The sequence below is a fragment of the Clupea harengus genome, chromosome 16, assembly GCF_900700415.2.
Source record: "Clupea harengus chromosome 16, Ch_v2.0.2, whole genome shotgun sequence".
Lineage (NCBI taxonomy): Eukaryota > Metazoa > Chordata > Actinopteri > Clupeiformes > Clupeidae > Clupea > Clupea harengus.
Genome location: NC_045167.1, coordinates 6,833,989 through 6,856,930, shown reverse-complemented (window position 1 = coordinate 6,856,930; position 22,942 = coordinate 6,833,989). Strand labels below are relative to the sequence as shown.

Genomic DNA, 22,942 nt, shown 5'->3' with positions numbered 1-22,942 from the left:
TCTCACCAGTAGGGTGTAGTGTTGGCCAGTAGGTTGTGTGTGTGTGCGTGGGTGTTGGGGGGTGTAGTGTTGGCCATTATGTTGAGCAGCTTGTGCAACATCCTTTTCTCCACAACCAACTCTTGGGGCTCCAGAGCAGAGCCAGCCTTCTTGAACAAATTGAACAGCTGCTGGCATTTTCTGATTTGGATGTTATAGAACCAGACACACTCAACTGAAAATCCAATTATTTCATTTATTAAAAAAAATAAAATGTTCCATTAAATAATGTATTAACATAATCCTTACAACTATGGACTGTGACATCCTGACCAGGACAGATTTTTCACAGACTTTCAGAGCAGCAAGTAAAAAGAATGTTTCTTGTGGTTCATTCAGCAATCAGTCTTCATTCCGGTAAAGAGTAGTAACAGATTCAGCCCGAAGGTCTGACCCACCAGCCTCTCCAACTCTAGCCATATATACTGTTTAAGATCCCCAGTAGGCTCTTAATGTAAATTAACTAGACTTCTAATGCAAACGGATGTGGCAACCTTCCGCTGTTCTAGATTATAACTGGGTTTCGCTGAGCCGTGGCTTGTGATGGTTCCTCGTGGCCGACCCCCGTTAAGTGGTCAGATTGGCTGCTTTGTCAAGTTTGTTTATGTTCTCCAGCAGGATATATACAGTCATCTCTTACAGAACTGAGTCTCAAATAACCACACGTCTGAAAAACCAACACATCCTACTGTATATAAATGCATTCAGTCATCCTAAGTCATTGGGGCTGAACCTTCAACTAGCTAGGACAGCCCATGACATTAAGCAATACCTGTGAACCTTTCACCGTTACTACAGCAGCACATTGTTATAGAATACTGTTGGGAGCACAGCATTCTAATGCTATGGTGACCAGAATATGGCTCTCTCTTCAGTTCCTAACCCTAGGAGACCCCATACCAGACACATAGGCACAACATTATGCAGTCACGGTATATTAAATAGCATCTGTTTCCTTGACTGCAACCAGTTGAGGTACATGATGACGTGAGACTGTGTGGTGATTGTAGCCCTGTTGTGGTTTTACAGATTGATCTGGGACATTTTTTTTAAGTCTGTTCCAGCGCTGGTGGATGCTGGTGGTTAAACCTGAGTTTAGTATCTGGTGGTGCCTGGTAGAAGTGTCTGGTACATCACGATGTGTGTGTGTGTGTGAGAGTGTGTGTAGTTTTAGAGCTTGGCCGCTGGTGGTATATCCTGGTAGAGTGTGTGTGTGTGTGTGTGTGTGTGTGTGTGTGTGTGTGTGTGTGTGTGTTTGAGAGAGAGAGAGAGAGAGAGAGAGCAGTTTCATAGCTTGGCCTCTGGTGGTATATCCTGGTAGAGGTGTTTCTGGAGGAAGAGGAGGATCTTCTCCCATGCGTCTTCCTGGGCGTCTGCATGAGGCTTAGTCTGACCTCCCCACAGCATGATCACTACAACACAACTGCCAGGTTAGGAGTGATGGTACTGAAGTGAGTGTAAGAGTTTGTGTACGCGCGTTTGTGTGTGTGTACGTACCTTTTTCCCTGTTGTGTTGATTGATGAAGTTACTGAACCGGATGTGTGGTGTGTATGGAGGCTCAATCAAGTGACCTGCGTCTGGGTATGACAACACCGTCAGCAGGTGACGATTTCCAGACCTCTCCATAATCTGCTCCATCTGTGTCCACACACACACACACACACACACACACACACACACACACACACACACACACACACAATTCATTGTTAATCCAGGATGACAGTCCTAGTGGATTATTAGAGACTACTGATCAGCATACTGTTGACTTGAACATGAGCCATGAGCATGACACTTTACTGTTGATGAGGAATTTCCCACAGTTGGTCACTAGAGATTAGTGAATACATTCCATCTTGAACTTTATAAAGAGGAGTGTTGGAGAGAATACATTTGCAACTGAGTGTATGTGTGAGACACACAGAGCGAGAGAGATAGAGGGGGACAGAGAGAGAGGGACAGAGAGAAAGAGAGAGGGACAGAGAGAGAAGGGGACAGAGAGACACAGAGAGAGAGAGAGAGGGACAGAGAGAGAGAGAGAGTGAGAGAGAGAGAGTGAGAGAGAGAGAGAGAGAGAGGGGAGAGGGACAGAGAGGTACAGAGAGAGAGAGAGAGAGAGATTGAGCAGCAGGTTCACTCACGTCTTCAGTGGACTCCACAGTGGCCCAGCTCTGATCATCCTGAGCGATCACAACCAGCAGAGGACACTTTATCTTGCCCACCTGTGCGCGCACACACACACACACACACACACACACACACACACACACACACACACACACACACACACACACACACACACACACACACACACACACACACACACACACACACATCAAAATTCACATACTTGAAGCAGGTTTAAGAAATGGAACCACACAGACGATTTCTTACCTACCCTTCATCAATACACAGCATGCTGCCTTAGTAATGTCTCATTATGAATATTAATCTCTCCTTGCTGACCTACTCAAAAACACCACCACACACACAAGCTAATACTCCCATCTAAAGATATTCTCTGTCTGTCACACACACTCATACACACACACACACACAGGCACGCACACACATACACACGCGCACACACACTTACATCCACTTTAAGATCAGGCTCAGTAGGGATGGGCAGAATGACATCTCTCCAGATCACATGATTATTCTCATCAATGCGTGACTTGGCTAAGCTCCTGCGGACACACACACACACACACACACACACACACACACACACACACACACACACGCACGTTACACTGCTCTGCCTTGGAAGATCACATAACGTCATCCTTACACACATTCACAGCATGCAGGCTAGGCCATAGGCACATGTATTCACATAAACACGCACAAACACCTAAACTGCTTATGTACCAGACATTTGGAGCCCTGGTGAAAATACACACCCAGAAGCGCGTTATCTATCGTACGGAGACGATCTCTCCACACTGTTACATATTCCATATGTATGGGAACAGATCCATCGGATCACGTGACATTCTGGCCGTGGCCCCCGTGACATTCTGGCCGTGGCCCACGGAGAGGGCTGAGCTCCAGGCCCAGGGCCTGCCAGAATCAGTCATTTTACCCCTGGAGTTTCACACAGGCAGTTTATCTGGTTGATGTTGTGCCTTGATTGCACAGTATCTGAAGGGTGCCAAACGACACAGGAAAATACAGCTGTAGCCTCTGTAGCGGCTAACGCACACCTCCCTAGAAATGGAACTATACGTTGAGGTCACGCAGACTGCAACAACTGGGATTGGTCCACTTGCTCAACATTTGGGGGTGTGTGTTAATAAAGCCTTTGTTAAGCGAGATTGATGAACAACCAATCATGTCGCTGTCAAATTGCTGACCACATTTTTACCAGAGATGTTCTTAAACTGTTAAGATTGCCACCTCCCCCTTTAGGACATCTCTGGCTTAACTTCTCTAGCAAAAAAAAAAAACACTTTTATACAAAACACGTTCGGTCTGTCATCCGCCATTTTTTCCCCCCAACTAGTTCCCACTGTACTTACTGGTTCATTAGCTGGAAGAACTCAAAGAGGGTCTTGTTGACAGGGTGAACATGACTACCACTGATACACACACAGCACCGGGGCTGAAAGAGACAATATTCACAGTTTTAGTATTTATTTATTTACTTAGTAATATATTTCACCGTTCATTTGTCAACAGACTTAAAAAATTACTTCTTACTTGTGTTACTCAGAACTTTTTACACAAATCGTTCCTTAAAATCCCCCATTTGGGGATCCCACGAGGGTTTACTGTATACATGCTTTCTTGAGCAACTGTACTTCTGAAAGACTGTATTTATAAGGGGAGTAAGAAAATACATTGTGTGTGTGAGAGACAGAGTGCGTTTAAGAGAAAGAAAGAGAAAGAGAATCGGACAGACAGCAAGACTTACCTTGGCGGTTTTAGAGTATGCTGCGAGTGTGAGGGTGACTGACGCCCCGAAGGACAGGCCAAGCACAGCCACTCTATCTGAAGACACCTGAGGCAGGGACTGCAGGATATGATACGCCATCTACAACACACACACACACTTTTTTAAAAGGACCCATTATTTTGTCGCAAACTCTTACATACCACCAGCACCACCACCACAAAAAAAGAAAAACAAAAGCATGTAGACTCATGTGCCGTTTCAGCGCTGTGCCGAATGGCTTAACTTCCTACGTAACACTACAGCATGATCTCCATCACATGCATGTGTGTGTACTACGCTACTGCTAGAACAATCTGATAAAACACACACACACACCAAAGATTATGGGAATTTGGGTGAAAGGTTACAGGCTGGGCTATGCCTAAGTAGACAGTAAAACACCAACACACACACACACACACACACACACACACACCTCAAAGTATCCGGTCTCAATATCCAACGTCCGCTCTTTATTCGGAGTGAGGTATTGCAACGCCAAAGCAACAAAGCCATGTGATGCCAGGAGGGCGGCCCGGTACTCCACCAGCCCCCCTCCCCCTCCCCACATGTCCAGGACTGCAGGAAAGAGCCCCGGGCCTGAAACACACACAAGAATAAATGTAAGAAATATGCACACACAAACCATATAGAGACAGACCAGACCAACACACACACACACACACACACCGTTTTAAACCTATTTTTGCACTGTTGAATCTGCACAGTGACCTACAGCTGCAGGAAGTAACAAAATGTGCAAACTGGCAAAAAAAGGTCCTCTTTTCCCTTCATATGTAAACAAATCATATTCAAAACATCCTATTCAAAGAGTGTGTGTGTGTGAGTGTGTTTGTGAGTGTGTGTTTGGGTGAGTGAGTGTGAGTGTGAGCGTGAGTGAGTGAGAGTGAGAATGTGAGTGTGTGTGAGTGTGTGATTGAGAGTGTGACTGAGAGTGTGACTGTGTGAGAGTGAGTGTGTGATTGACACCCCGTGCAGACGGACTCTAGTTTGTCTGGACCCGGTGAACCCCGAGTACAGATAGCCCTATCGTGCAGACGAACGCACTGTATCCGCACTCCCTCGAATCGGGGGTCCAAAGTGAGTAACCTCCGAATCCGATTGCTGTTGGTGTTCGTCTGCACGCTATCCGCATACCTAATCGGATTGCCCCACGTGATCGCATCATTAGACCAGCCAGAACAACGGACACAACAGGCATTATTTAATAACTGAATGGGTTGCCATGGCGCAGTGAGTTTGGCAGCCAGTTATAACAGCTCTCCAGTTTAAAAGAAAAAATTCTACCCATTACCTTGCTCCTTTTCCACGTGAATTTCCCTAACGGGATTAATACAAATGCATCTATTTTAGGAAAGGGATGACATTAACAAGCCACACTTTAATCTATCACTGTTTAATCTATTTGCATCAGACCATTTTTCAAAAAACAGTTTTTAAAAGTGTCAGCAATAGCCTATATGAGCAAATCTGACGTGAAAAGATTTTTTATTATAGACGGAAGTTTCAAAACAGATGAATGTTACGTTAGCTTTAGTCCTGTCAGACAACGATAGCGATAGCTACTAGCTAGCGTTAACGTTACTTCAGAGGTAGCCTACAGTACGTGAAGGACAAAGCCCTCAACAATAGCCTACATTTGTTGTTAGTAATAAAACCATGAAATTGGAAGCAACTGTAAACCATGAAACATTCAGGATCCACAGCACTTGCATTGTGGTCTCTCCTGCTCAAGCTCAGCATCTCCATAAAGCACAGGCATTTAAACAACTCAGACATGTCATGTTGCACATTGCTTTGTTGCACTGTTCTAAACTCTTTATTATCAATAACAAATATAATTATTTTTCGCTTAACCTACAGTCTGCTCTTACCACTGATTTTATAAACCACCATAATGTGTTACTGTGCAGATTAAATGTAGGCTATGCGGCTAAGCTAAACGTTGCTAGTTGGAGCTCAACTACTGTCATATGTTATTTTGATAGCATGCTCCTGTCTTCTTCTCCGTTTTCTTCAGTTGTCTGTAGCACCAAAGCGCCACCAACAGGCGTGGGGGATGTACTACAGCTGAGTCAATCGGATTCACTGGGTTCATGTGCACGCGATGTAAAAAGTGGGTAGGTGTGAAATAGGTGTGAAAAATGAACCCGGGTTCAGGCAAACTAGAGTCCGTCTGCATGGGGTCTGAGTGAGTGAGAGTGTGATTGAGAGTGTGTGTAAGAGTGAGAGTGAGAGTGAGAGTGAAAGTGTGTAAATGTGAAAGTGAAAGTGTGTGTGTGTGAGTGTGAGTGTGAGAGAGATTGTACCTGGTGGTATGAAGAGTGTGCCTTTGACCCCTTGTTCCCTAATGTCCACACGCTGCACACCTGGCGCCAGGTACCATCTCTCCGTGACAACCGTCGCCAATGCGGCCTCTTCAGAAAACCCCTGGTTCATGTGACCTTTGTAGACGGATATGTTCACCACCATTGGAGACAGAACGTTCTTCTTTCGCATCCTAAAACATCCCAGAAAGACATTCGGTAGCCTGTATAGACGCACACACACACATACTTCAGTAGCCTGTACGGACGCACACACACGTGCACACGCAGGCACGCACACACACACACGCACACACACACGCACACAAGCCTTTACTAAGCAGACAGGAGAGTCTCACACCACTGTCTGATACATAGCTACGCTACCTGAGCCCGTGTCTGCTACCAGGAATGGGCCGCAGGCTCCAAAGTAGGCCCATGGGTTCAGTTCCAGTGTAGGTCCCACCTCTGCTTGCATCTTCCATGACTACGAGAAAAGGGGAAAAGGGTTTAAAGTCAGCAAGGTCCACAGACAGAACAGCACATGTGAATCTAACGTGACCAGTCGATGCATTGTATTATTACATAGCAAGCTAGCCAGGCTGATGCAAAGGCAAACCAAAACACACCCCAGCTTCTCTACTGTAACTGAACCCCTTTGACCAGCCCCGCACCTTTTTTTCCACCCATCCTGACGGCTGTGAAGGCATACCCAAGCAATGCATTCATCAGGCAGCCAACACCACACACTTGACCTTTGTATAGTGCATGTGTTAAAGGTTGCTCAGAGCTCATATAAACAAGAGATTATGTTCTAACTGGTAAAAGATATGCCCGTTATTTAGACCAGTGTCCAAGCTGTTCATACTGTCTAAAATGGCGCAAGTTGAAGACCGTTTTAGTTGTTAAGACTGTATCAGTCAGATGTATCAAAACAAAAACATTTTTTTTTTCAAACTGTTGTAGTTGCAGTCAAATAATCCAGATTAGTTTAAGACAAAAAAGAAATTCCTTGCCATTTTGGTCTTAAGAAAAGCCCAGATGAAATAGTTTGTTAATATTTTGAATATGAAATGGTAAAACTAAGTGTTAATATATATATGGTGTCAATTAGTCAATTAGTTATTATGTATTGATTGTTGCTATTTATTAACATATGTTCAGAGACGTTGTTGCATGCTATTTTAGAAGTTACCTGGCTAACTGAGTAATCCTGCTTGGTGGACTATAGTTTCTGAAATGCAGCTGTCTGACTGATTCTGACATTCCTTGCACTTTCCCATGAATAGTGGGGTATTTTATTTTATGATCTGTGAACAAGTAGGCACTTTCTGCAATAAACTCAAATGAGTGGCATTTTGCTGGCACGTGTCGTTTTTGTAAACTTATTTTGTTATACATTGTCTATTTGATTTGTTTCCTTACAAAGTGGTTTCCGTTAAAGCAGCAATAAGGATTTCTGTTCCAAAACTAGAACGCTAACAACCTAAAAGGCATGAAAACCTTGCAAACACCACCAACAGCCCAGACCAACACACTAACTGGTGTATTTGGGCAGTATAGCTGGCAATGTCATGCTGTGAAAGTTTTTCTTCCATTTTTGCTTTTTTCCAGCCAGGAAACACATAATTACATAGTGCATATCCTGGATGGCTAGTGGGACAGACACAGGTGTTTATCTGTCCTTCACATGACCATATGTTATCAAAATGAATTTAAGGATGGTACCAAAATGAGTTACCTATAAAACCATACCTCAAAAAGTGTCAAATTGTTGCATAGTGTTACTTTAAGTAGCTTTAAACTAGATTTCTCCTTTCAGTATTTTTGCTGTAGTTCAACTCCTTCCAGTCTGAAGTGATCGGTAGCTTGCAGAGCTATGCTTTCAAAGTAGCTTCCCCAGCGCTGGTTACCTGTAACGGTTCCATTTTCGTCGCTGATATAATGGCCAAACGCCTCCCAGTAGTCTTTATCCTCAGAGTGATGTAAAGAATGGACCGTCACCTCTTGTTTTGGGTGTAGATTTCTCACAACTATCTGAAATTTCTCGTCCACCAGTGCCCGGGTAGGTTGCACCGACAACACCGGACACACAGCCATTGAGCTCGCCGACCTACGAAGACTGACATCAGCAGAAACATTCATCTCTGGGCTTTCTGACAGTCAGAATATATGTCACAAATACCAGTCATTTTAAATAGTCGGCGGCATGGCCAAAGACAAATTAGACATCTTAATACTAGCTCCCATTCAAGTAATCTTATTCGTGTTAGTATTACCTCCAGACCTACACAGAAGTCTGTTTGTAAAACCTTTAAAACAGCATTACTTAACATAAGATCACTAGGGAATAAATTATTTTTAATCAATGACTTTATCACATCACATAATCTTGACTTCTTATTCTTAAAGCAGCACAATGGAGAAATTGCTATTCGCTAACGAGATGCTAGCGGCTAAACCTAGCGAAACTTCTTGAAATTTGCTTACTTTGACACTATGACAAACTAGTGAGTCAACAACTTTCCTAACAGTCAAACATCAAGCAAGTGCAACACAAGACAAAGCAAGACGGCAAATAAGCTACTTACTAGTTCGGCAGACAGTAGTAACCGGGCGGCTTCAGGCAAACTTACATAACGCAGTAATATGAGGGGGCGCCTAATAATAGGAGGCGATTCTCCATATTAAACGTCATTGTAGCCCCCCAATTTTTTTTAAGCTGTTATTTTAAGGTAAAACTGCTTATCCTAACCCTAACCCTACAATTCCTACATAATGCCACTTTAACCAAAACCTGGTTAGATAATACAAATAGTGCAGCTATTCTGATTGAGGCTACCCCCCCCCCCCCCCCCCCTTATTTTAATATTTTCAAATGTCAGCCGTGATGGCAAAAAAGGTGGCGGAGTAGCTGCTCTCTGTAGAGACATATTTCAGTGCAAGCAGGTACATTTGGGAGAGTTTGCCTCCTTTGCATACCTTTCATTCCTTTTAAAGCAATCTCAACAAATTTTTATTCCTAACAGTTTACAGGCTTTTGCTTTTATCTCTAATAGACTAGATCAATGCAACGGGCGTTATACCGGCCTTCCTAAGAAAACCCTCCAAAAACTACAGCGTGTTCAAAATGCAGCTGCAAGGGTACTAAACTAAGTAAAAATACGACCACATCAGATCTTTACACTAGCTTCCACTGTGCAAGAGAGTTATTTTATTGGTCTACAAAACCCTAAATGGTTTGGGCCCAAAATACCTCCTAGATCTTCTTACTCCCTATCAACCATCAAGAACCCTTAGGTCATCTGGAAAGGGACTGCTTACTGTTTATAGACCTAAGACAAAACATGGTAAAGCATTATTCAAATATTTTGCTTCTTATTCCTGGAACAAACTCCCAGAAACACTTAGATGGGCCCCAAATGTTGATACTTTTAAATCAAGGATCAAAACTTTCTTGTTTTGTCGGGCTTATGAACACTGATTTGCTTCACTGATTTGCTTGCTACAGCAGTACCTGTCTAATCTGTGAGTTGTAGCACCTACATTCCATATGATTATGTTCTTCCAGTATACTTACTTTTTAATCTTTTATTTTTATGTTTATCAACTTCTTTTTACTCCTTTTTACTTTATCATTTTTATTTTATTTATCTTAATTCTTTATTGTCTTTCCTGTTATTGTATATGTAAAGCACATTGAGTTGCACATGTGCATGAAATGCGCTATATAAATAAAGTTGCCTTGCCTTGCCATACTCTGGAATAAATTAACATTCTGTTACTTTTACCTATTTACAAAGTCTTCGGTCTTACACAAGTGACACTAGGACTCGGTGAAAGTGCATCCTAGTATCGCGTTACACATGGAGTCTGAGATTAACCCTTTCAGTCTCAACCTCAAGTCCACATGCCAAGAGTAAAACTGAACTAAGGGGCCAGTCGATTTGGTAATAAAAATGAAGAATTTGGACACAACAGGAGAATTGCATAGCCTACCTTAGCCAGATGCAAGTCGGAAGTTGATGTCTACCCGAAACTAACACTCGTGCAGTCTTCTGTGCCAAGATGCAATAACTTCTGAAAATCATGACTGCGTTTCACCTGAGCGTCGTTGACCTACCACTGCAGTAGCTTTGGAGACAGTGTTCAGAATGATTATCTGTCTTTTATAACTATGGTTGTACTGGCCTCACTGAGCTCCTTGTTCAGTTATCCAGTTAGTTAAACACCACAACACACAACAAGCGTTGTTACCGAGTAATGGTGTGAAACTGCAATACAGATACATACAAATATGATTACAATTACAATAATAATTACGATCAATTACAACATCAAGTACAAAGGTCTACGTGTAGAGTATTAGCTAACAGCATAGCGATAACTAGCAACCGCAATGTATCCAACGTCTGTTTTTATCTCTCACCTCTTTCCTCCTACATGACACACCTCCTTGGGCCCCCTCTGCATGCCCAGCGCTGAGCTCCTCGAGTGTTTCTCCTATGAGTACCCCCATGAACAGACAGGCTGAGAAACAGCTTCTATCCCAGAGCCATCATAGCACTTAACAATGCACAAAACTGACCTGTATTTGTCTCTCTGTTGTGTTATATGTCTTGTGTTTTTATAGTGTAAATATGTGTATATATATATGTTCAATCTATATTTGTATTGTTTTTGTGTCTGAGAGCTGCTACCTCAATTTCGTTGTACTTGTGCAATGACAAATAAATATATTCTATTCTATTCTATTCTATGAGCGTGTCTTCAGCCCTCCTCCTCTGTTCCAACTCCTGCCTCCTCCTCTGTTCTAACTCTAGCTTCTCTCTGACCCTCTCTTGGTCCTCCATAGACAGATGGTTAGAATTATTTTCTTATTCCCGTGTTTCTTCTGACTCAGACACAGAGCGAGTGCCCTTTGACCTTACCCCATGTTCAACATTTACACTATCAACATTCTGATGTGAGGCCCCATCAGCAAATGACTCTGGAGAACGCTTACTTAGAATGGGGCCCATGTTCTCATAAACATCTGCTGGAGCCATCTCTCTAACTGCTTGTTCCAGCCTCTCCCCTATCTCTACCACAAATTGTACGACCTTAGCAAACTCGCGTTTAAATTCCACCACATCTGCTTCTGATTTAACTACCTCCTCTAAAGGTGTATTTTGTTCTGAGTTTCCCAAAGCCATCTCTAAATCCAAGTACTACCACAATAATATATGTATTCTGACTCTCCTGCTTGCCCCCTACTCACAGGAGTGCAGGTGTGTGTGTAAATGAACAAGGAGCCCCTCCCTTACGTGCTCTCTCTCTATCCTGCAGATGGAAGATGACCCAGTGATCTTTAACTCGTAATTTTCCTTCCACTTCCTCAATTGTCTTCTTTAAGTGTCTCCTGATCACCAATGCATACAATACCTTGTATTGAGAAGTCTAGGTTTTTGTTAACAATACCACACCTCACACTCTAACTACAACCATTTAGCTCTTCAGTACTTTAGTTAATAACATTCACAATGCCATCCACCATATAACACATATTATTGATCTGTATATGTACCATATGATTTCCCATTTATTTTAATCCTTACGACCAATTACTTCACAAATTAGCCCTCATGTGATCACACAGCACTCTGCCAACCAGAAACCAATCGCCAAAACTCATGATATGCTATGCAATATTATATATGACTCATCTTATTCCAACTTTTCAAATCACCCAATTCATATAATAACACCTTTATCCTTTCCTAGTCGAAATTATTTTATTATCTTATACACACCTTCAGCCAGATTTCCTCTATTTTCTTTCTTAGCTGAGCACGTCTATTTGAATCCACTTATCCACTTGCCTACTATGAACTATTCAAACTAGTGACAACATGTAGCACACAGTTTACAGCTTTATAACGCGAGAGGCATGGTAATGCCTTACTCGTGTTTTTCACCACAATCGCAGTCACAAAATCATCACAAAAGAATTTCCCATGAAAGTTTTCCACCCACCTTATAACACAGTTCAACATGAATCATCGTTTATGCCTTACAAGTTGAAATTATTTATCTATATTATGCGTGCCTTCAGTCAGGTTTCCGTTCCTTATTTACTTCGGCCAGACACGTTGGTCTTATCCACTTATCAGCTGCACACTTCTAACTTTTCAGGTTAGCGACAATAATTAGTTCACTGAAAATGAACTGCAAATGGAACATCCAGGGACACACGAGACAGACCACAGGTTGTATCCGTGTAGTGCAATACCAGACACAGAGTGAAGGGAGTGTGAGGTATAAGTCAGACCCTCCAGGATTTCGTGATGTTGCGATCGCACCAATTCACGCAAATTCACGCGATTCCCCGCGAATTCAGCGCGACGTTGCAATTTTAACACATCACCGCAACTTTCCCGCAAATTTGACAAATCATTGTCGTCTCCCACAACTTTCTCCCTTTCGCTACACCAAGGGCAGAAATTCTGCCCCCACGGACACGGTGCAGACACTAGGGACTTTAAGCAGCGACGGTTGAAGGGACGGCTACGGCGTTCAAGTGACAGTTTGCGCACGCGAGAATCTATCTCGACATTTCCTGCCGTTGTAGCCCAACTGTCTACTACGGGAGAGCCACTGGTTTGACGTACTCAGTAATACGTAAGGATTTCAAGCAGGTCATTATACGTTTTTATCGTATTTGACACTGTCATTTCGTTTATATTCGATTCCACCATTAGTAGCTTTATGGATTATTAGTATATTTGTTAAAGATACCCGCTAATTTGACCGATTTTCCTGTTTGTTCATAGACATGTCATAGTTGCCAGCACCCAAGATGATGCTCAGAGCGAACGTCAGTTTGCCCAAGAAGTAGCCGTTGAGAGTTACAATTAGTTGCTTAGTGATAGTCGATTACCACTACTACGGCAACCCGTTGGAATGTTTCGTGGACGCCGTAGCCGTCCCTCTAACGTCACTGCTTAAAGTCCCTACTAGCAGAGTTCTAATCCGTGGTAAACAATGATAATGGCTACACCAGACATGGAAATTGAACGCAGCCCATGTCCCCACCGAAGATTCAGAAATAGATCTGGCTTCAATTTTTTATAATTTTCCACAAGGTGTGCGTGGCCCTTTTTACATAGAGTCTGGTAATAGATCTATGAAATGTAATGAACATTACTTATTTTGCTGTGAATAATGAAGGAAGCGATAAATCCGATTATTTCCCAAACCCTCGAGAGCTGTTGCCATGGAGATTTAACATTGCTTTCGGATTGAAGATAAGGTGGCTATAGTGTAGAAGAATGGATTACTTGAAATTGGATGACTTTAAATTAATATATGAAATTGAACAACATACTGTAAACACTTATACGGATAAAATAAATCAACAAGGATAGCAAAACAGATTGATAAGCATAGAATGAGAACGGCAGAAACGCAGGCAGGACGTCAGACGACGAAACAGATCACAGTGACACAGACTGTTTTTTTCCGTTTTATGTGAAAGCTGAAATATTCATAACATTTTATTCAGTCTTACTTGTGGTCCTTTTGTAATACCAACAGGTGCACTTCGTTGTGGATAAGTAAATTATATGTACTGTTCCCGCTACGTGTTTAGCATAACATAGCATAACTAGCTATGTTTCTAGATAACTGTCTAACAGCTGTTGCCATTCACACGAGACGAACATTTGAATGATGTCAAAGTAAAAGTCCTATAGTATACTGTGTTCGTTTCCATAACAACAATATAAGCAATATACATTTTCTGACCTAATTAAGCAGAGGGCAGAACAGCCTATTTTGCTACATTTTTGTAGTCCTGGTAATCTTTTGTTTGGCATGTTGGTAAGGTTATTTAGAGGACCATTTCTCAATGGCTTTGTTCTCTAAAGAATGTTTGTTTATTCATTATTTATTTTTCAACAAATAACTCAATTATAGTTACAAAGAGGGAAATTCGCTACTTTTTATCTCAACTTTCACTTGCTCCTGCAATTTCATCGCAACAAACACCTAAAAAACACTGCAACTTTTTGGAAAAGCCCCCGCGAAATCTGTAATTTTAGGTCGCAACTATCACAAAAAAGGCCCGCGAAATCCTGGGGGGACTGATATGTGGGGACAGTGACAGGTGTGGGTGATTAGGAAACAGGTGAGTGTGAACGCGGTGCAGGTGAGCGGTGACCTTGCAACGCGTTGATCCAACGGATGGCGGAGGAGGAGTCTGGCGCATGGGGTTGTGTTGATAACAGAGACGTTACAGTGAGATTGACAGGTCAACAAACCAATCATGCCACTAGCAAGCTGTTTACCTTGTGAGTAGTAGCATGCTGACATTAGATAGGTGGGTCAGACACCTCGCAAATCCTAACAGACGTACTTTTCAGTTACAATAAAGGGGTTTTTACATTGTACAGTGTCTATTTCTCGGTAACTTTTAAAAAATCTAAGCAAAAAGAAGTCAAACAAACAACTTTTAGGTACAAATACGACCATCTACGTAGTCAAAGTGAATGGGGATAGGTCAACCTTGCCGGATCAACGCATTCCAACGGCTACGTGTGAGTCCAGTGTTAGTGAGTGCTGAACGGAGCTTGGCCAGAGCGGAGCTCAGCAGGAACGTGACAGTAGCCTAAAGTACTATGACACAAAAGAATAACAAGATCTTACCTGTGCCGTCTTCATTAACGCGGAATGAAATGAAGTGAGTTTAAAAAGTATCGTAACTTTTCACTCATATGTAACCTAAACAAGTTGGGGAAACCTCATTCTTTCTCGTTATTTAACATTCGTTCATCATTCACTCGAAATATTTATCTGCATTTTATAGACAATCTTTCAGTAAAACGATATACTCCTTATTACTTGCATTTCATTTATTGGCCCACCAGCGTCATCACACATGTTGGAGCATTTTTCACGCTCACATCCCTGGTTACCCACTCGTAGTCTGTTTTGTGTCTTACAGTTGAATACCACTCTCAAAAGTGTCTGCACTCGTCCGAAGAGTGAATCAACCTCTCTTCAGTAAAAAGTGTATCCCTCAAATAATTTGTTGACATGAAAACTTCCTGGAAAACAAAACCCATTTAAAACATTCCACACTCGTCAGTCCTTAGTCCATCGTCAGTCCGTCCTCCTGTCCTCACACACCAATTGCAATCACCACGGTGACCAACTCCGATACCAAAACACAACACAATAATACCCATGCATAAATAATTCCTTAACACAGGCATATATAATTCCCATGCACAAATAATCAATTAGTCAATTAATCACTTCTAGAGTTTGTATACTGTTTTCCAGATGTTCAGCCTCTCCACTTGTTAACTGAGGCCTTTCGTACTAATGAGTCAATCCATGTTCATCTTACCATAGAAAAATATCCTACACGGACTAGTAAGTAGCTTATTTGCTGTCTTGCTTTGTCTTGTGTTGCACTTGCTTGTTTGTCATAATGACAAAGTAAGCCAATTTCAACAGGTTTCGCTAGGTTTAGCCGCTAGCATCTTGTTAGCGATTAGCAATTCCTCTGTTGTGCTGCTTTAATTTCCTAACTGCCGAATTATGACCGAATTATGAGTTAACGGTCTTTGTTATTTCTCGTTTCAAAATAAAAGTCCTTCTAAACAATCAAACATTTGCTGGCATTTGCTTTGCTGCCAGAACACTCCCCGCCTGGTATCTTTAAGATACCATGGCCAGCTGTTGATAAGGACTTCAAAATGGGGATAGGAGGAACACCAGTTCTGAAATGGGTCTGTAGTAGATCTTTGCTGTTCCTTGCTGAACAACCTTTACTTCGGCCTTCCGTATGAGCCCATCTTGGCTAGGGATAGTCTTGACAACGACCCCTGTCGGCCATTCATTTATCCTGGCTTGCTTGTCCTGAAGAAGAACCACATCTTCTTTGATGTTCGTTCTCTTATGTTGCCACTTCTGACGAGACTGTAGGGTGCTGAGGTACTCTTTCCGCCACCTGTTCCAGAATTCATCATCTAGCAACTGAACATGTTTCCACTGATTCTTTAGCATGTCCTTCGGGCCACAGCTGCTTGGAAGGGGAATAAGCCTGCCTGATTTTTGGGTCAGCAGGATTGAGGGTGACAGAATATGGGGGTGCTCTGGCTCGGACGAGACAGGTATCAGAGGACGAGCATTAATTATGGCTGTGACCTCAGCCAGGAATGTAGTTTATGTCTCATGAGTAAGCTTCACACGTCCAACTTGCAACAGCATGCCATCCAATATATGCCGTGCCACCCCAATCGTGCTTTACCACACTCCACCCATGTGAGATGAATAAGGTGGGTTGAAGGTACATGCACACCTCTGGTCCTGCAGGTAGTTCTGGACTTTTCTGTGCTCTGTTGTGTTGATTCCCATTTCTCTGCATGCACCAATGAAATTCGTTCCGTAATCTGAGCGTAGCTGTTTGGCTGGGCCCCTCAGCGCAAAGAAACGCCTCAAGGCATTGATGAAATTAGAAGGGCAACTTCAATGTGGACAGCCCTTGTACATAAACAAGTAAATAGTATTGCCCATCGCTTACTGTTTGCTTGACCCCCGCGTGAACATCTTGAGGACACCTCCCATGGCCCAAACATGTCCATGCCCACGTATGAAAAGGGAGGGTCTGTTTGGAGTCGGTCCGCAGGGAGGTCACACATTTGCTGCTCTTCGATCTACAGGTAACACACGTATTGATTACTTTGCCTATGCACCTCTTGGCTCCAACTAGCCACAGGCCGCCCGCTCTTACGGCGCCCTCGGTAAAGTGCCTCCCTTGATGCTGGGTTCTCTCATGGTGTATCGCACAAGAAGTGTTGAGGTCTGGTGACTGCCGGGTAAGATGATGGGGTTTGTTTCCTTCGTTCCAAGGCCTGAATGATTAAAGCGTCCACCTACTCTGAGCAGGCCGTTAGTATCAACAATGGGATTCTGCTTTATGAGTGGACTGCGATGGGAAAGTTGACGTTTTGCAGTGATGCAGCTGCATCTTCATATACTTCATGCTGTACAGTTCTGATAATCAGCTTCTCAGTTTCTTCGAGCATGTTGCAGGAGAGGACTTTCTTACAAATGTGCCACCCGGCACAGCTTTCATTGTCTCCTGGATGAGCAAAGCAGCGGGCAATGTGCTGAAGTTTAGCCACAGAACCGGTCAAGGATTTCCATGTGGAGAAATGTTCCCATCGTTTTGTTCCCAGGGAGTTCTCAGTGATGTGTGTGGACAGAGTTTTCACCTCAGGACGGATCTCTGCATCATTTTCAGGGTCAATAAACTGAAACCCATTACGCTGTTAAGGTGGCAACCGTGATGAGCGGTGTAGGAATGAGGGTCCTGTAAGCCATGAAGTGTTGTGGAGTTTTGAAGCTGGAACAGAGTGTGAACCATGGTCAGCAGGGTTCTCATATGTTGGCACATAGTGCCATTGTGCAGGTGTAGTAGACTGCCTGATGCGCTGAACTCTGTTATTTACATAGACATAAAAACGCCTTGATTGGTTGTGTATATAGCCAAGAATCACCTTGCTGTCTGTGTAGAAGCTGATGGAGTCAAATGTATCATCGATCTCTTCGCTTATTACTTCTGCGATTTCAACAGCCATGACCGCTGCACACAGTTCGAGCCTGGGGACGGTGAGTTCAGGCTGAGGGGCGAGTCGTGCTGTGCCTAACACAAACCCTAGTTCTGTTGTCCCGTCGGTGCTTGTGACTTTCAGATAGGCAACCGCAGATATGGCTTTGACAGATGCGTCAGAAAAGACACATAGCTCTGTGTTTTGCACCTTGGAGGGAGGTATGTATGATTATGCACGGGGCACATGGATACTGCTGAGATGTTGTAGTGAGGTTTGCCATTCCATTTTTCGCATTCCGCATTTTTCCTGCATGTCTTCAGGGAGGGTGGAATCCCAGTCAGAAACTCGTGCCGATAGCTCTCTAAGCAGAAGCCGCCCTTGGATGGTTACTGGTGCCAGGAACCCTAATGGGTCAAAAAGACTGTTGATTGTTGAGAGCACCCCTCCAACATCTCTTGCGTCCTCTTGAGAAGATCCACCGCTTCTTCTATGGTGGACACAGACTTGAGGGCATCGTCCGTATAGAAGTCACGATCAATGAGGTGACGAACATCTTTGCCATATTGGTTTTCTCCCTGTCGAGCCACTCTCCTGAGTCCGTAGGTAGCCACTGTGGGTGAGGGGCTGTTTCCAAAGACATGCACTCTCATTCTATAGTCAACCATTTCTTTGCTTAGATTATTATCCTGGTGCCAGACAAAGCGAAGAGTGTCCCCGCAGTCTTTTCGCACCAGAAAGCAATGAAACATCTGCTGAATATCTGCTGTGATCGCAACTGGGTTCTTTCTGAATCTTATGAGGACACCCAGCAGGCTGTTGTTCATGTTTGGCCCAGATAGTAGTACATCATTGAGGGACGTGGCTTCAAACTGTGCACTGGAGTCGAAAACCACCCGTATCTGTGAAGACTTTTGTGGGTGGTAGACTCTGAAAAATACTCCTTGAAGTCCATGAAGTGAGATTTCTTCTCTGGATTATGGTCGAGGGTGCGATGTAAAGACTTAAGGCGACCCATGGCATATGGACGGTTGTTTGGCAGTCTCTTCCGCGGCTGGCGGTATGGAAGCGGCGCCACCCAGCTGTTTGTGGAGTCCTGAAATAATTCATTCTCCATTGCGTCAAGGAATAAGAGGTCTTCCATTGATGGTGCGAGATTGTTGTCATTTTTGGTTTGACAGAAGACTGATCTGCCCAGGTTTTCACCTTTTCGTATGGGGTGTAGCTGAGAGGCTGGAGTTGATTAGAGTGACAGAGTTTCTCTTTAACTGTCAAGTGGTTCTCACATGGGGGAAAGTGGCTTGGCCGCTCTCGAGGATGTAGGTCTTCATGCAAGTAACTTCAGAGGGTCTGTGCGTGCTCCCCAGACACACATCATCGACGAGTACCCATCCTAGGTTCAGCTTTTGTGAGTATGCGGCTTCATGAGGTCCGCTGATGCACTTTGTGCACTCTTAATATGTCCCTTCCCAGCAGCAGCAGGATCTTAGCATTTGAATCTAGTTGTGGTATTTCATGGGCTATAGGTTTGAGGTGGTGGTGGCCATCCGCAGCGGCTGGAGTTGGAATTTCATCTATATTGTTTGGTATCAGGTTGTATTCTAAGAGTGAAGGTAGGGAAAGACTAATAGCACCATCTGCAGATTCGATGACATAGCCTGTAGCTCGCCGGCCAGCTGCTTCACCTACACCAGAGCAGGTTTTTAGTGTGTACTGGAATGTGGGGCCATCGACACTGAACATATCAAAAAACTCTGAGCGGGCTAGTGACCTGTTGCTTTGGTCATCCAGCATAGCATACATTGTCTTGCCTTTGTTGCGGTTCCCAGCTGGGTAAAGTTACAAGGCATATTTTGGAGCATTGAAGCCTTCCCCACACACTTCAGTACAATAAGACACAACAGCAGCTTCTGGGTCTTCTTCTCTCTCCCCGCCATGCTCTATAGAGGGAGGAAAGGACTGGGAGACCCATGGAGCTGGACCCGGGTGCAGGGCTGTTGGATGCCTGTCTGCTACATTCAGCACATTTGAGTGTCACCTCACAGCATCGGCCTACATGTTTGTTTGATGCACAGCACTTGAAACAGATGTTGTGCTCCTTTAATATTCTTTTTCTTTCATGAATAGGCATTTCTCTGAAGCCTCTGCACCTTTTTAGGGGGTGTGGTTTGTGATGTAGAGGGCATTGCTTGTCTGGGCCTTCAGCAGAGTGCATGGAGTAAGAGGAGGAATATACGTACATGTATGTCTGTTTTATGCACAGAGACTGTTTGCGGCCATTGTTATTACTGTCAGTGAACCTGTCCTGTCTTTTAATAGCATTAGAGAAAGAGTTGAGATTAAAACTTGGATCATTGCGTGCATTTTCTTGCCTGCGCACAAACTCTGAGAAGAAGTAAAATGGTGGAAAAGGTACTCTATGTTCTTGTTTTATAGCATGACCCCTCCATCATCCACTTGTCCTGGAGCCCATATGGTAGTTTTTCCACTACCGGGTTAATACCCCTCGCCGTGTCAAGATAAGCGAGCCCTGGTAGGTATCCTTCTCATTTGGCTGACTCAATCTCAGATAGTAAATCAGAAAGTTCTCTGAGCCTACTGTGTTCCTTGGGCGCTATTCTGGGGAATTTTTCCAGTTTTGTGAAAAGAGCGCCCTCTATGGCTTCTGGTGACCCATACATCTCATCCAACCTCTCCCAAATGAGATAGGGATGGAGGGATTTCTCACATTTACTGACTTAATGCGACGTGCATGTTCAGCAGACTCCGCTCCTAGCCATCTGATTAATAAATCCATCTCTTCTCCTGCTTTAAGATCTAGGTTCTCAATGGCGTTAACAAGTGACAGTTTCCAGGATAGATAGTTCTCAGGTTTGTCATCAAACCTAGTAAGTCCTGATGACACCAGCTGGCTCCGTGCCAGATATCTCACTAGGTAAAATGCGGCTGTGTCACTAGAGTGGTGTGAAGCCCCGGGTGCATAAGGGCCATGACCATTAGACTGCGGTGTGTAAGCAGGTAAGCCTCTACCATGGCTGTTAAAGGTTAGAGGGCAGCTCTGTTTGTCCACAGGACCACTGTTGGCATGAGTGTTACTACTTGCAGGAGGCCTGGACGGCTGCTGAACTGGAGATGTATTGTCCTGCTTCTCGCATACAGATACATAGTTATGTGCTGCGTACTCATCGCTTGGAATTGACGATTTAACCTAATGTGTGTCGCCACTGAGATGGATGTGCCTATTCACATATTCTTCAGTGTGCTGTTGTGTACTCTGCGTAGACAACAGCTGTGGTCTATGCTCATCTGTAGCATCAAAGTCTGCGGCCGCAGCCTCCATTACCGCTGCTTCAGCCAGAGCGGCCTCTGCCTCTCTCTTTTTCTAGAGCTTCAAGTGATGCTTGGGCTTTTTCATCTCTATTTCTCTCATTGAAAAAGATGCTCTAGCCTGGGCTGGGCAGCTTTAGCGCGTGCTGTGGCAGCTGCCATAGCGACGCCTGATGTGGTGGAAGATCTGCTAGAATGCGAAGTTGAAGATCGGGCTGATATATGTTTTTTATCCATGTCTGAAGTGGATGTGTTTTACCTCAATCCTTCCTTATGATGTTGCAGTTGTCGTGTTGGTCGGGATACCTTGCGTGACAATGCAGTCTGGTCATCAGCAGCTCTCTCAAGTTTCTCTTTTCACTGTAGGCTACTGGCCTCACTGAGCTCCTTGTTCAGTTATCAAGTTAGTTAAACACCACCACACACAACAAGCTTTGTTACCGAGGGTGGAGTTAATCACATGTAATGGTGTGAAATTGCAATACAGATACATACAAATATGATTACAATAATAATTACGATCAATTACAACATCAAGTACAAAGGTCTACGTGTAGCCTATAAGCTAACAGCATAGCGATAACTAGCAACCGCAATGTATCCATCGAACGTACAATGTATTTACATTAACTAGTATCTCTTAGTTATTGACATTTCATAGATCAAACTGTTACTAATTATGGATATTTAACTAATATCTCAGTACTTACAGAGAATGCCTTCAAAGAGCTTACAAAAGGAGTCGTTAAAAACATATCGAACTTTTCAGATTAATTTCCTAATGAGTTAACGGTCTTTATTATTTCTCGTTTCAAAATAAAAGTCCTTCTAAACAATCAAACATTTGCTGGCGTAGCCAGAACACTTGTCATTTTGGCCTTTAAAAAAGCCCAGATGAGATAGTTAAGGCTACAGTTTTTAATATTTTTTATCTGAAATGGTAAAACTAAGCATTAATATATTATGTGTCAATAAGTCATATGTATTGATTATTGCTATTTATAAACAGATGTTCAGAGAAGTTGTTGCATGCTTTTTTAGAAGTTACCTGGCTAACTGAGTAATCCTGCTTGGTGTAATATCCCCACCTGGATTCTAGTTTCTGAAATGCAGCTGTCTGAATGATGGGCATTGTACGCAACAACAAAGCTGACATTCCTTGCACTTTCCCATGAATAGTGAGGTATTTTATTATATGATCTGTGAACAAGTAGGCACTTTCTGCAATAAACTCAAATGAGTAGCATTTTGCTGGCATGTGTCGTTTTTGTATCATATTTAGTTATAATTTCGTATCACGTGTACATTGTCTTTTTGATTTCTTTTCTTACAAAGTGGTTTCCGTTAAGTAGCTTTAGTTAACCAAACTATATTTCTCCCTTCAGTAGCTTAACTGTAGTTCAACTCCTTCCAGTCTAAAGTGATCGGTAGCTTGCAGAGCTATGCTTTCAAAGTAGCTTCCCCAGCGCTGGTTACCTGTAACGGTTCCATTTTCGTCGCTGATATAATGGCCAAACGCCTCCCAGTAGTCTTTATCATCGGAGTGATGTAAAGCATGGACCGTCACCTCGTTTTAGGGTAGGTTGCACCGACAACACCGGACACACAGCCATTGAGCACGCCGACCTACGAAGACTGACATCAGCAGAAACATTCATCTCTGGCCTTCTCTGGAATAAAATGACATTCTGTAACTTTTACCTGGCTA

At 43.3% G+C, this 22,942-nt stretch overlaps 1 protein-coding gene across 3 annotated transcripts; it reads right to left on the bottom strand.

The window, feature by feature from the left end:
- Window positions 1–157: 157 nt before the first annotated feature.
- On the bottom strand, window positions 158–22,795 carry LOC105912756 (peroxisomal succinyl-coenzyme A thioesterase-like). 3 transcript variants are annotated; one of them, XM_031582543.2, is made up of 11 exons: window positions 10,307–10,462; window positions 8,221–8,429; window positions 6,695–6,794; window positions 6,311–6,501; window positions 4,417–4,580; window positions 3,960–4,079; window positions 3,565–3,647; window positions 2,637–2,730; window positions 2,182–2,262; window positions 1,537–1,678; window positions 163–1,451 (listed from the first exon to the last, which is right to left on the bottom strand). In XM_031582543.2, exons 1-11 carry the CDS (start codon window positions 10,396–10,398, stop codon window positions 1,327–1,329), a joined length of 1,401 nt encoding a protein of 466 aa, XP_031438403.1. In that variant the 5' UTR covers window positions 10,399–10,462; the 3' UTR covers window positions 163–1,326. The 3 variants fall into 3 exon arrangements, with proteins under 3 accessions (XP_042565945.1, XP_031438403.1, XP_042565944.1); XM_042710011.1 differs by lacking the exons at window positions 8,221–8,429; window positions 10,307–10,462 and adding an exon at window positions 22,711–22,795 and having other exon boundaries at window positions 158–1,451; XM_042710010.1 differs by lacking the exon at window positions 10,307–10,462 and having other exon boundaries at window positions 8,221–8,519.
- Window positions 22,796–22,942: the final 147 nt, after the last annotated feature.

What these genes read in the sequence shown, in the direction of transcription:
- LOC105912756 (XM_031582543.2), bottom strand. Translation starts at nt 10,398, where the DNA reads ATGATTTTCAGAAGTTATTGCATCTTGGCACAGAAGACTGCACGAGTG. An exon ending in CTGTGGAGTCCACTGAAGAC is followed by an intron (nt 1,679 to 2,181) that starts GTGAGTGAACCT and finishes GTGTGGACACAG; the next exon opens with ATGGAGCAGATTATGGAGAG. An exon ending in TCAACACAACAGGGAAAAAG is followed by an intron (nt 1,452 to 1,536) that starts GTACGTACACAC and finishes GTTGTGTTGTAG; the next exon opens with TGATCATGCTGTGGGGAGGT.